The sequence below is a fragment of the Moschus berezovskii genome, chromosome 16 (genome assembly GCF_049115385.1).
Source record: "Moschus berezovskii isolate FMDL1 chromosome 16, NW_MosBer_1.0, whole genome shotgun sequence".
Classification (NCBI taxonomy): domain Eukaryota; kingdom Metazoa; phylum Chordata; class Mammalia; order Artiodactyla; family Moschidae; genus Moschus; species Moschus berezovskii.
The window spans coordinates 807,649-822,270 of record NC_142475.1 but is presented as its reverse complement, the minus strand read 5'-3'; the positions used below and the strand labels follow the sequence as shown (position 1 = coordinate 822,270).

Genomic DNA, 14,622 nt, shown 5'->3' with positions numbered 1-14,622 from the left:
CTTTAAAGAGAAGCGGGGAGGGGTTGAGTTTACTCGTAAGCTGGACTTTGGGGCTCGGCCGTGGGTGGGGGTTCTCGCGGGTGAGGGTCTAGAAGGACGCCTGCCCCTCGAGTACGCTCCGTGACGCTCCCCCTCCTCCCTTCTTCACCATTCTCTCCTCCTTCTTTCTCCTCTTTCTCTTGCTCACTATTCCTGTAATAATATTTATAATTGTTGCCTCGACAGTTGACCAGTGTACCAGACACTCTGGGGGGAACTGGAAAGTCTCTGCTCCTGAGCTCAAGGAGAAGTTTTGGAAGCCCCTCTGTTTGGCTTGTGCCCCGAGGGGGCAGATGTTCCCTTGAGAATTTATAGCCGTGGGTCTGCACCACATGTGGATGAGGTATTCACATTACACTCTGCACATGTTCTGGGTGCAAGAAGTTAATTTTAAACTTGTTCAAAGCTGGTATGAGTAGAGTGCCTGGCAGAAGGAAGCACAGAGTCGCGTTTGAGGCGCACATGCTCAGCTGCAGTTCTAAAGATAACCGCAGATAAAGCGATGCCTGAAACAGTTTATATTCCAAAAGTTAGAAACACTGGAGTTAAACCATGAGTATGGGTCAGAAGACACAGGTGTGGTGGACCCGGAATCCCACGGTTTTCAGTTATGAAATATTACAGAAACACTATAAACAACAGTGTTACTGAAGTCACAGAAATGGCCAAGAGAAAGACGAGAGACCGTGAACACAGAATAAGGGAGATTCGAAAAGGGCCTGAACAGAGCGTGAAGCATTCGGAAGAGCACAGGTGAAAAACCGGACACCCCCGGAAGCAAGCTGGTGAAACTAAAGCTCCGAAGAGGGGGTTTAAATGGGGCTTCCTCAGTGGTCCAGTGGCTGAGACTCTGCCTTACAACACAGGCAACACAGGTTTGAGCCCTGGCCTGGGAAGATTCCACATGCCCCAGAGCGGCTAAGCCCGGGCGCTGCAACAGCTGAACCAGAGTGGACAATCAGAATTTTTTGTGGCATGTGGCAAAAAAAGATCCTGCAGGCCACAACTAAAACCCAATACAGCTACATAAATGAATAGATATTTTTAAAAGGTAAGGTTTAAGAGACAAAAATAGGAAGAAGCTGAAATAAAAAGATTGTTGAAGCCATTTCTAACTGATGAAGGTCTGGTTATGGGTGGTTGTTCTTTGATTCTTGCGCATACTAAATAAAGCCAGTGTTTTCAATAATTGGACTTCCCTGGTGGCTCAGCAGTAAAGAATCTGCCTTCAATGCAGGAGACCCAAGTTCCACCCTCGGGTGAGGAAGATCCCCTGCAGGAGGAAATGGCTGCTCACTCCTGCCTGGAGAATCCATGGACAGAGGAGCCTGGGGGGCTACAGACCATGGGATCGCAGAGTCGACTGAGTGGCTAACACTTTGACTTCAGACAACCTTCGGCAGAGAAACCCCTCTCAGCTCCAGTGTCCTCATTAGAAAAATGATCACGCTAGCTATAACGCGTGTACAGGCTTGGGAAGATTAAATGCTATCAGCTTTATAATGTACCTGGAACATAGCAGTACTGGACAGAGGTCTGCTTTTGAACCACCTTGTCCATTTATTTTTTTCTAATGTCTTCTTTTCAAAGAGAAAATATTAGCATACAGAATACATCAGAGTGTCTGACATTGTCAATAAGTATTTGTTGAATATTTGGATTTGGCTTGTTTTACAATCAGGGAGAGAGGTTCACAGTCCCTTGGGGAAGATTAAGGAACACTGTTTTCATGAAAAGAATGTTTTTATCATAAAAAAGCAGAAAGCAGATTTCTTTTTTTTTTGCTTTGCTGTGAAGCATTATAATTTATGTTTTTAGGAACTCAAAAAAGCATGAAATAGAATCAGTCATTCAGAAAATAATCACTGAATACCTGCAAAGTACATTACACCTGTGCATAAAATTGTAAGGTTTCCCTAAGGGCAAGGGGTTGAGGTTCTTCTAGCAATAGCGCTCCCATTTTCCGCAAGTTCCCTTATGCCCAAGTAGTCTTTTTTTTTTTTTTTCAGATTTATTTTTAATTCAACCACTCTTGACATTTTTAAAGGATTTTTGATACCTTTTCTGTTGTCCTCCAGCAAATTTTATTGTTCTTAACCTGTGAATTGTCCAGTGATAAAATATATATTTGAGCTGGGAAGACTCTTGAGTCCCTTGGGCTGCAAGGAGATCCAAGCAGTCCATCCTAAAGTGAATCAATCCTGAATATTCATTGGAAGGACTGAAGCCGAAGCTCCAAGACTTTGGGCACCTGATGCGAAGAGCCAACTCACTGGCAAAGACCCTGATGCTGGGAAAGATTGAAGGTGGGAGGAAAAGGGGACGACAGAGGATGAGACGGCTGGATGGCGTCACCGACAAAGAGTCGGACACAACTTAGCAACTGAACAGCAGCAGCAATATATTTTGTGGCTCTTCCTTAAACACACCAGGTTTTCAAACTGAACAGCAGCAGCAATATATTTTGTGGCTCTTCCTTAAACACACCAGGTTTTCAAACGTCCTCCTTTATGAAAGAGCTTGTAGTACATCTTGTGTTAGCTCAGGTGCCTGACAGCCGTGAGCACTTACAGACTCCGGCAGAGGCTGATCCCGTAGCAGTGCTTGGGCTTGTCTGACTGATACCTTCCTTCTTGTCTGAGAATTTTCTATTAAGTATCTCGTTTCTATACCTACAGGGCCGATGCTGTCAAATAAAGCAGGTGTTTCAGCCTGAGACATTGAGAAATGTCAGGGTCTGTTTGTTATTGGTGAATTGGAATAACAGGGGTGAATGAGTTATTGCATGTTCTCAGAAAATCACCTTGAACAACTAAAGTAAACATAAAGCCAAATCACGTGATATTATATACAGAGCTGAAAATGCACGTGAATGTAATACATTAGTTCCTGCATAGGCTTTGTGTTTAAATAGAGGTGATCAGACAAAATAGCCTCTCTTGGGTCAGCATTAAAATTTGAAAGTCAGGAAATAACCAGATCAGTCATTGTACAAGTAAAATTTGAGAACCAATTTTATCTAAAAGTATTTTAAAAGGATCATATATATTTTTGAAGGAAATAAAACCTGTTTTAGGTATCTGCGGTAGGGAGCGTTTGGAGAGGTTAAATAGGAATAAATGGCAGAGGGTGCCGAGCTAACAGTAAGTCGGAGCTCTCAGAGACGAGAATGATGTTGGGGAAAGAAGACTCCTCGTGCTGGGATGAGGTGAGAAGTCAGCACCGGCAGGTTGAACGGAGCTGACCTGTGGAGAGCTGTGCAGAGCCCCGTGGATAGCGCAGGCTTAGTCTGGTAGATAGGGAAGGAAAGAAATTATCTTAAAATCTGGAGTTGGAGGGTAACTTTGAGATCCGTGTAGTTCAACCCGTTGAGAGGACAGGGAAGGCTCTGCAGCCGTGCCGTTGAGGGTTGACCAGCATCCCGTGTCACAGACAGTGCTCTCCCTGTTACTGAAACAGTGATCTGCGAAAGTCTCGACTGTTAGAAAGTTCCTTCGTGGGCTTCCCTGGTGGCTCAGTGGTAGAGAATCTGCCTGTCCGTGCAGAAGACAGGGGTTCGGTCCCTGGGCCGGAAGACCCCACATGCCTTGGAGGAGCTAAGCCCGTGCACTGCAGCTCCTGAGTCTGTGCCCCGGAGCCTGGGAGCTGCAGCTCCTGAAACCTGGCACCTCCACCCCTTGCTCGGCGATGAGAAGCCCCGCACTGCGGCTGGAGCCCCGCTCACCGCAGCTGGAGAATAGCCCAAGCAGCAGGAAGACACGACCGGCCACAAATAGAACTTTTAAAAAGGGAAGGTTCTTTCGTGAGTTGAAATCTGTCTTCCTGTGGGCATTTAGGACACTCCTAGCCCTCCTCTGTATGGCAGCCCTTCATATATTTGAAGACAGCCGTCAGGTCTTCTCCCAGCCCCTTCCAGCTTGTGAGCAGTGTGTGTGATAAATGTGGTATTTACAGGATTGTCAGTTACTGTTAAGATGCAGAGATCTGAGTGACAGCTGAAATGTTCGCTTGCTGTGGGTCAGGGATGGGGCTTCACATGCCTGCAAATCGTCGTGGTGTGATGTGTGATTCTCCCCGGGTTGCACTCAGTACAAGCGAGCATGACTGTGACCTCGAGCTGCCTCTGAAGGCACAGCTTAGCCGTCTTCCCCCCCATCCTCCCTCCCTCCCTCCTCCCTCCTCCCTCCCTCTTTCCCCGCCCCTCCTCCCTGTTATTCCGTTCCTTTCTTTCAAATACTTCTTCTGTCATAGGAGTAGCACAGCAGCTAAATCTCTCAGGCTTTGGAGTCAGTCCTGGATTTGAATTCCAGCTTTTCTATCTGCTCTGCATGTGATGAAAGGCAAGTTATTTAACCTTCCTGGTTACTTTCTTTTTCAATGCGGTGAAAAGAAACACCTGTCTTGTAGGATTAGTATCAGGCTTGAATGGAAAAGACATATGCGGATCACCTGAGGGAAGCAGTCACTAAATGGGAGCTCTCTCTTTATTGGGAAAAAAGGAGCCGTGACGTGTCTGCTGCCGTCAGCCAGTCAACCAATTACCGTGTGTGTTAGGGCTCGCCAGAGAAGCAGGGCCAGTGGGATGTGTACAAACACAGAGAAAGACTTATCGTGAGGGACTGCTTCACATGACTGTGGAGTCTGAGGAGTCCTGAGATCTGCAGTCGGCAAGCTGGAGACCCAGCAGAACTGGTGGTGTCAGGTCCCCTCTGAGACCTTGCAGGCTCGAGACCCGTGTCAGTTTTGAGCCTGATGCTCCAATCACGGCGGTCAGAAGAGGCTCCTTTCTGTTCTGCTCAGCTCTTTAATCGATTCCACAAGGACCAGCCACCTTTGGGAAGACGATCCGCGTTACTCAGTCTGTGGATTCGAACGTTCGTCTCGTCCAGAAACACCCTCCCTGACAATCTCAGGATAATATTTGATCCAATGTCTCGGCACCCCCTGGACCAGTCAAGTCGACACATAAAATGAACCATCACACGCGTGTATTTCTAGGAGATAAGAAGTTCTGCAAAGAGAAACAGAACAAGGAAAGAGGGTGATGGGGAGCGCTGTTTCAGGTAGTGGGGCCATCCGTCACAGGTGCTTTGAAGGGAATGTCTCCAGTAAGCCTGGGCTAAATGAGCACTCAGCTCACTCCGATGAATGTCAACTCTGAGCGCAATTGAAATGAACCCTCGCTCCCCTTCCAGTAGATGGACAACCTGTGATGTTAATACGACGGGTACCTAGTGGCCACTCCTGTTGCATTATGTGAGGACAGCATCCATGGTGTGGGTAGCCTGGTATGATGGGAGAGGCAGCCAAACATTTACTAGGCCTGGGGTCTGGTCCTAGCGTTTCCACTGTAGCCACTGAGCTATCCACTTGTCTCTCTGAACTTCAGTTTCATTTTCTGAAAATTAAACACCCTCATGGCTCCAAACTAGAATGCTGTGAGAATCAGGATATTGCAATGCACTGAAACACTCTTGTTTGAGCCACTGAGCGCTTAGCAAATGTAAAATGCTGTTCGGTTCAGTCGCTCTGTCGTGTCCAACTCTGCAACCCCATGGAGTGCAGCACGCCAGGCTTCCCTGTCCATCACCAACTCCTGGAGCTTACTCAAACTCATGTCCATTGAGTCGGTGATGCCATCCATTCTGTCGTCCCCCTCTCCCCCTGCCCGCAATCTTTCCCAGCATCAGGGTCTTTTCCAATGAGTCAGTTCTTCACATCAGGTGGCAAAAGTATTGAGTTTCAGCTTCAGCATCTGCCCTTCCAGTGACTATTCAGGACTGATGTCCTTTAGGATGGACTGGTTGAATCTCCTTGCAGTCCAAGGGACTCTCAAGAGTCTTCTCCAACACTACAGTTCAAAAGCATCAATTCTTCTGCACTCAGCTTTCTTTATAGTCCAACTCTCACATCCATACGTGACTACTGGAAAAATCATAGTCTTGACTAGACGGACCATTGTTGGCAAAGTAATATTTCTGCTTTTTAATATGCTGTCTAGGTTGGTCATAACTTTTCTTGCAAGGAGCAAGCGTCTTTTAATTTCATGGCTGCAGTCACCATCTGCAGTGATTTTGGAGCCCAGAAAAATAAAGTCTGCCACTGTTTCCATTGTTTCCCCATCTATTTGCCATGAAGTGATGGGACCAGATGCCATGATCTTAGTTTTCTGAATGGTAAACTTTAAGGCAACCTTTTCACTCTCCTCTTTCACTTTCATCAAGAGGCTCTTTAGTGCCTCTTCACTTTCTGCCATAATGGTGGTGCCATCTGCATATCTGAGGTTATTGATATTTCTCCTGGCAATCTTGATTCCAGCTTGTGCTTCTTCCAGCCCAGCATTCCTCATGATGTACTCTGCATATAAGTTAAATAAGCAGGGTCACTATATACAGCCTTGACATACTCCTTTCCCGATTTTGAACCAGTCTGTTGTTCCATGTCCAGTTCTAACTGTTGCTTCCTGACCTGCGTACAGATTTCTCAGGAGGCAGGTCAGTTGATCTGGTATTCCCATCTCTTTCAGAATTTTCCACAGTTTATTGTGATCCACACAGTCAAAGGCTTTGGCATAGTCAATAAAAGCAAAAGTAGACGTTTTTCTGGAACTCTCTTGCTTTTTCGATGATCCAACGGATGTTGGCAATTTGATCTCTGGTTCCTCTGCCTTTACGAAACCCAGCTTGAACATCTGGAAGTTCACAGCTCATGTACTGTTGAAGCCTGGCTTGGAGAATTTTGTGCATTACTTTACTAATGTGTGAGAAGAGTGCAATTGTATGGTAGTTTGAACATTCTTTGGCCTTGACTTTCATTGGGATTGGAATGAAAACTGACCTTTTCCAGTCCTGTGGCCACTGCTGAGTTTTCCAAATTTGCTGGCATATTGAGTGCAGCACTTTCACAGCATCATCTTTTAGGATTTGAAAGAGCTCAACTGGAATTCCATCACTTCCACTAGCTTTGTTTGTAGTGATGCTTCCTAAGGCCCACTTGACTTCACATTCCAGGATGTCTGACTCTAGGTGAGTGATCACACCATCATGATTATCTGGGTCATGAAGATCTTTTTTGTACAGTTCTTCTGTGTATTCTTGCCACTTCTTCTTAATATCTTCTGCTTCTGTTAGGTCCACACCATTTCTGTCCTTTATCGAGCCCATCTTTGCATGAAATGTTCCCTTGGAATCTCTAATTCTCTTGAAGAGATCTCTAGTCTTTCCCATTCCATTGTTTTCCTCTATTTCTTTGCATTGATCACTGAGGAAGGCTTTCTTATCTCTCCTTGCTATTCTTTGGAACTCTGCCTTCAAATGGGAATATCTTTCCTTTTCTCCTTTGCCTTTCACTTCTCTTCTTTTCACAGCTATTTGTAAGGCCTCCTCAGACAACCATTTTGCCTTTTTGCATTTCTTTTCCATGGGGATGGTCTTGGTCCCTGTCTCCTGTACAATGTCACGAACCTCCGTCCAGAGTTCATCAGGCACTCTGTGTATCAGATCTAGTCCCTTAAATCTATTTCACTTTATAATCATAAGGGATTTGATTTAGGTCATACCTGAATGGTCTAGTGGTTTTCCCTACTTTCTTCAATTTAAGTCTGAATTTGGCAACAAGGAGTTCATGATCTGAGCCACAGTCAGCTCCTGGTCTTGTTTTTGCTGACTGTATACAGCTTCTCCTGTATATCCTTTGGCTGCAAAGAATATAATCAAGCTGATTTTGGTGTTGACCATCTGGTGATGTCCATGTGTAGAGTCTTCTCTTATGTTGTTGGAAGAGGGTGTTTGCTATGACCAGTGCGTTCTCTTGGCAAAACTCTGTTAAAATGCTGTTAACTCTTAAAAAAAAAAAAACTGAATTAACTTCAAGTCAGTTTTGGAAGCAGCTGTTGATTTGGACACTTGAGTTCAGTGTTACCGGGGATTTGTGTGGAACATTGCTCTGTGGCCACGGTTTTCCGTCAGGCGTCTTGGTGAATGAACGGCTCAGCAGGAGGGTTTGCTAGTGACATCGAGGAATATGGCTCAGAGGTGCTAAGTGAGTCAGACCAGTCGTGGTGAAAGTGATCACGGGATTTTCTGAGTGCGTGCTATGATAATGTGAGTAAAACCAGCTCCTGCTCCCCTTTCATTTAGCTTTACCTCTGGCATCGGAAAATATTAATATCAAGGAAGACAAGCAAACGTGATACCATCACCCCTGTCCCTAAATAACATAGTCTGGTTTCCCAGTGTGGTGGTTCATCCGAGCAAGAGCAAAGACCATATTTAATTGAGCCATCATGGTCTATTTTTCTAGTGTTCTACTGTATGTGTGAATTATGTGAAAAGAGGAATTCTTTTTAACAAGACAATTCAGTGTGGTTTACATTTATTAATGTACTATGTGCCAAGATGTCAGCCAGACAAAGGCCATAAAAATATAAGGCACAAATCCCTCACTTCTCAGAGAGTTGAGTGTAGTCAGAGAGAGAGAAGTGGAAACAAATTATAATAGCCTGGCATTCTGAGTACAGTAAACCATGTGTACAAATGCAGAGGCTGTCAAGAGGAGCAGGTAATGAACCCAACTGAGGACTGCTGGAAGAGCTTCTTCGAGTGGATGAAGTGTAGCCTGGGTTTTGAAGGATAAATAGGAGTTTACCTGTCAGAAAAAAGCTGCTTCTGTTAACTCTCCCCTTTCTATTTTAATTAAAGAGTTGGTGAATACCCTTCTCCGTAAAAACATGGTAAATATTTCTATATTAGTCATAACTGGATCTTTAATTTTATATCATTAGAGCAAAAGGAACACTCTAAAAAGAAATGTTTAAATTTGGTAATTTCATACCATTCTAACTAAAGTAACACTTCCACCCCAACAATTCCACTACTCTTTATATCATTCTGCATATTTCTATAAAGCTCTTTTAAAAATATGAAATTATTTGTTCTGTGAGTTTGTTTTCTCTCACCAAGAATTTAAACTGCTGCAAGGTAGGAATTTAATTGTATTCCTGGTTGCTCAGAATAGGGTTTGGGATATAGTAAATATTAAATAAATACGTTTAAATAAATGTATTTCATACAGGAAATTAGTTAATATGAAATTAATATACATAGGTTTTGTGTAGACTCATTTAATACTGATTCAAGCTCCCTGAATTAACTTGTATTCTCAACATAAAAATTGGTATAAAATTATTGTAAAAGGGACACTTTTTATGTGGGCTACTTAAGTGCTAAGTGCATTCATTTGGGAGAGAAGAAAGTTCTGGACAGTGGCGCTTGCAAGTGGCGCATGCTAGCTGTGGCCACAGCAGGGGCACATGGCATGGGGACACGGGCTCGCGTTAGAGACTGTCCCCTGCTTTCTAGACTGGTGTGACAGGCACGTTGCTGAAGCCGGTGTGGTGGTGGTTCAGTAGCCACATTCTGTCCAACTCTTGGGACTCCGTGGACCACAGCCCGCCTGCCTCCTCTGTCCCTGGGATTCTCCAGGGAAGGGTATTGGAGGGGTTGCCATTTCCTTCTCCTGGGATCTTCCCAACCCAGGGATTAAACCTGGGTCTCCTGTGTTGCAGGCAGATTCTTTACCATTTGAGCCACTGGGATTCATGTATTACCTGGGTTCAGATCAAAGCTTTGCCTCTGCCCTGGGTGGCACTCTGGGCAAATCACAGAGCCCATGTATTTCATACTTTCCAGCTGCAAGTGGGACTGATAATAATGACGCATGTCTTATAGAGCTCTTGTGGGGACGAGCAGGTGAGCACTGAGGGCTCACGATGGACCTGACTTCCAGATACAAGACCGTTAGTTTCTTCTGGCCTCATCAGGTACCTCTGGCAGGTGTTGAACATAATGGGAATTATTTCTTCTGAGTCAAATGGTGACATTCAAGGGACTGTTTTTGTTTGTGATGTAGCCCTTGTATCTCAGTCGGTAAAGAATTTGCCTGCAACCAAGAGACCCAGGTTCGATTCCTGGGTCGGGAAGATCCCCTGGAGGGGGGCATGGCAACCCAGTCCAGTATTCTTGCCTGGAGAATCCCATGGACAGAGGAGCCTGGCAGGCTACAGTCCATGGGGTCGCAAGAGTCAGACATGATTTAGTGACTAAACCACCAAGCACCGCCACCAGCCCATATATTGGGTGCTTTCCTTCAATTGTGATCAGCTGTCTACCTTTTTTTTTTGTGCTGTCTGTATTTTCAGAATTGCATTTTAGATAAAGTTCACATTAAGCCAAGAACTGAATTAAAATGCAGTTCATTTCTTCTGCTCCTTTGCTTTAATTTTAAATACAATATTGAAGGTGAGAAGACTTTATTTTTATTTAAAATAATAAATTGAACTAATTTCAGTTTGGGGCTATCATGAATCAAATTGCCGTGCACATTCGTGCACAGTTTTTTTGTGTGTGTTAGTTTTCACTGCTCTGCAGTAAGTGTCCTTGAGTGTAATTGCTGGGTTGTGTGGTAACTTCATGTACGTGTTTCTTTACTCGTGGCTGCTCTGGCTCGCTGCTGCTCCGCGTGGCTTTCTCTCGCTGCAGGGAGCAGGGGCTCCTCTTGTGGTTCGCAGGCCTCCTCTTGCAGGGGCTCCTCTGGTTGCTGAGTGCAGACCTCAGGCAGCTGGCTTCAGCAGCTCTGGCACACAAGCTTAGCTGCCCTACAGAGTGTGGAATCTTCCTAGACCAGGAATTGAACCCATATCTCCTGTAATGGCAGGCATCCTCTTAACGACTGGATCGCCAGGGAATTTCTGTGTATACTTTTTAAAGAAACTGCCAAACTGTTTTCTGAGTGGTTATACCATTTTATAGTCCCATGAGCAATGTGTGAGTGGTACCATTTCTCTATCTACTTGCCAGCATTTGTTGTTACCACTGTGTTTTATTTTAGCCTTTTGGATAGGTGTGTATAGTGAAATTTCATTGTGATTTTAGTTTGTATTTACCTGATAGTTAACGATGTCCAACATCTTTTCATGTGCTTATTTGCCATCTGAACAAGGTATACAAATGGCCTATCTTTGATGAAATATTTGTTCAGATTTTACCCATTTGCTAATCGGATTGTTTGGTTTTGTTTACTAGTGAGTGTTGAGGTTTCTTTATATAGTCTAGATACTAATCCTTCGTTACATGTGTGATTTACAAACATTTCTCCCAGGCTATAGCTTGTGTGTTCATCTTCACGTGAGCTTTCACACAGCAAAAGTATTTTATACTGATGGAGTCCAGTGGATCAATTTTCCTTCTGTGTGTTTCTACTTTTGGTATTAATGCTAAGAGCTCTTCTTTGAGACATACATTCCAATGACTTTGTCCTAGTTTTTTACTGAAAGCTTTATGGTTTCACTTTTTTACCTCTAAATTGATGATCTGCTTTGAATTAATTTTGGTATAGAGTTTAGGTCAAGTTTTCTTTTTCTTTCTTTTGCATGCATTTTAATTGTTCCAACGCCATCTGTTGAAGTACTTTTGAACGTTGGTATAAAATCACTATATGATTTTTAAATCACATTTAGATTTGAAATCATATCGTTCAGCATATTTGTATGGATCTGTTTCTAGCTTTTCTCTTTTTCACTTATGTATGTGTCTATCTCTCTGAAATATTCACTACTTAAATATAGTAAGCAGTCTTACTGTATGGTAAAATGATTCTTTCCACATAATTCTTCATCAAGATTGTCTCAACTATTCTAGGGTCTGTGCCTTCTTATGTAAATTTTAGAGTAAGCTTGTCTATGTCTTAAAAAAAAACTTTTCTGGAATTTTGATAGGAATTGCATTAAACCTATTGATCAGTTTGGGGTAGTTGACATCTCTACTGTGTTCAGTCTTCCTGTCCATTAATATGGTTGACCTCTCTGTTGATTTACATCTTCTTTGACTTCTTCTATCAATAGTGTAATTTTCCTACCACACAGGTCTTGCACATGTTGTCGGTATATACCTAAATATTTCATTAGCTTTGGAGTAATTATAAATAGTATTAAATTTCTTATTTTTGCATCTGAGTGAACACAAATTGTACTTCATTGTGATCTTGATTTTTTTTATTACCATGATCACCAATGCAGTTAAACTTTCTCTTTTTTCATTTATTAACCTTACGTATATATCGCCCATTCTCTTACATATCTATTTGTTTTTTTATGTATTCTTCATGTGGATTCTTTTTCAGTTTTTTATATTGCACATGTCTTTTCCCAGTTGTAGCTTATCTTTTTATATTATTTAAGGTGTTTTTTTGATGAACAGTGACTGAACTGAACTGAAGCCATTCTTTGAGAAACACAAACTACATTACAGAGCAAAGCTTCTAAAGATACTGATAGCATTGTGACATTTTTAAGGATTCTTAAACACATTAAGAATATTCTAGTATTTTCACTTTGTAAGAGCTGGTTTTCACCTCATCCAGCGCAGACTTACCTTATATCAGACAACCGCCATCTTTGTTGCAAAGACTTGTGTTTGCCCTTTGCATCTTGCCTGCAATCTCTGTGGGCTTAGACTCACCCTGAGGGCAAAGCTCAGGGTGCTGCCAGTCCAGCCACTGGGCATCCTTTTCTCAATCCGTATTCTGAAGCTTGATTTAAGTAAATGAATTACTGAAATGACTTCTAGGGATAAAATCATATAGTCACATGGACACAATATGTAAAAAGATTTGAATTGGGGGAAATTCTTGAGCTCTTCCAACTTTCTTCTTCCACAAACCCTTCCTATTTTAGCACAAGTCTGCATGTCTTTCTGAGATTAAATGGCCCTGACGTTTCCTTGAATCCAGGAAGCCTGTGTTTTCTTCTCTTATCGCTTCCTCTCGCTCAGACTTATCAGAGCGGGAGAGCCGCGCTCTGCTTCCTGGCTGCCTTCCCACCGCCGCTGACCCTCCTGCACGGGTGTTGCTGAGATCTTTCCTGGAAAGAATCTGCATACTAAAACCCAAAGCTGGATGCTCTTGCACAGACACTGCTTTTTCAAATATGCAGAAGGCTCGAGTTGCCAGCGTGCTGTGAACCCGCCAGTGTTTGCTAACTATTTCCAGAACACTGGCTCGGTTGCCAGGTATTACCATATTTTTTTTTCTCCCCTGGTGAAAATGCATTTAAAAGAATGGTCATAAAAATATGGTTGCTTTAGTAGGAACTTTATTATATTCTTAGCACCAAGTTACCTGAAAGACATTAAAATAGACCCATTCTTTTAGAAGTTCCAACAGTAACATGGGTGCTTTTTGGTCTATACTTTGCAGAAGTGAAATTTTTCTGTCAAACACCGGCTACTGCTGATATTGTAATCCTGGTCGATGGCTCATGGAGTATTGGGAGATTCAACTTCAGACTGGTTCGATCTTTTCTGGAAAACCTGGTTACAGCATTCGACGTGGGCTCTGAGAAGACACGAATTGGTGCATCTTTTTTTTAAATTAACAGCATTGGCTCCTAGTGTGAAACCACCAGCAAGCTTCTTAAGAAATTTCAAAGATTCTCTACCAAATGTTTTTCAGAATTTTAACTATAGGAATGTTCCCAAAAGGGCAAGTTTGTATCAGTAAATATTTATTTCTACTAATTTTTGCTGTGAAAATGTCAATTAATTATTGAACATATTTCAATTTTTCTGGAAAGCCAAAATCTTCTCTAACAATAATAATAATTATTTTATCATTAACAAAAATTTAAAATAATAATTTAAAAGTTAGTATTGGTTTAAGAATTTATCAGGTAAAAGTTTTCTTTTTATTTAAAAAGCAATTGAATCAAGTGAAATGTTTAATCAACAATTGGAAAAAGTTTTATGGTGTGAGATAATTTTTGCCAAATTCTTGCTGTGATAAAAAAACAACAAAAACGTTGTGAATCTTTGAGAAATATATCCACTTTATTATATAAAGTCTCCTAGTTTCACTTCTAAATAGCCCTTAAGGAAACTCTTTTCTTTGGGAATGAAAACAAAATACAAACACGATAGTGAATACAGAAGTCAAAATATAATGTCACACGTGAAGCTTGTATGAGGTTGTATACGCTGCTATCAATATTACCTCAATAAAAATAATTAAATACAGCTAGACCTTTTATCTACAAACATGATCAGACTTTAAAAAATGCTAAGTACCTGATTGGGTGCCTACTTCTAGATGTCTAGAAAATGTATCCCTTCCATTAGCCTCCAGGTATGTTGAAAATTCTTTAAATCGATGTCAGGAACTCACTTTGAAATTTCTCAGGGAGGCAGATAAAAAAAATGTCGCAAAACTTAGCCACCCTGCCCCCCCCCCCAAAATACTGGGTCCTTCATCATTCTCCTCTCTTGAATGGCCCCCTGGACCTTCGAGTAACCCCTCATTTCTGGGTGGGCTTTCTCGTCTTTCTTTTCCAGGTCTGGCTCAGTATAGCGGTGACCCCAGAATAGAATGGCACTTGAATGCCTTTAACACAAAAGACGAGGTGATCGAAGCTGTCCGAAATCTACCATACAAGGGGGGAAATACGCTGACAGGTATGTTTTTGTCTAGTCCACATTTTGGCAGCATGTCTTGCCGAGGAAGAGTTTCATTACTTCATTTTGTCGCTGTGTATGT

General features: G+C 42.5%; 1 protein-coding gene across 3 annotated transcripts in view; it reads left to right on the top strand.

Moving 5' to 3' along the window:
• The window catches only part of COL14A1 (collagen type XIV alpha 1 chain), a 228,547-nt gene that overhangs the window by 44,386 nt on the left and 169,539 nt on the right, over positions 1–14,622 (top strand). For all 3 annotated transcript variants that reach the window (XM_055431577.2, XM_055431576.2, XM_055431578.2), the window contains exons 6-7: positions 13,291–13,446; positions 14,421–14,540. In XM_055431577.2, the coding sequence (XP_055287552.2) occupies positions 13,291–13,446; positions 14,421–14,540 (276 nt within the window). The remainder of the gene's footprint in view (positions 1–13,290; positions 13,447–14,420; positions 14,541–14,622) is intronic.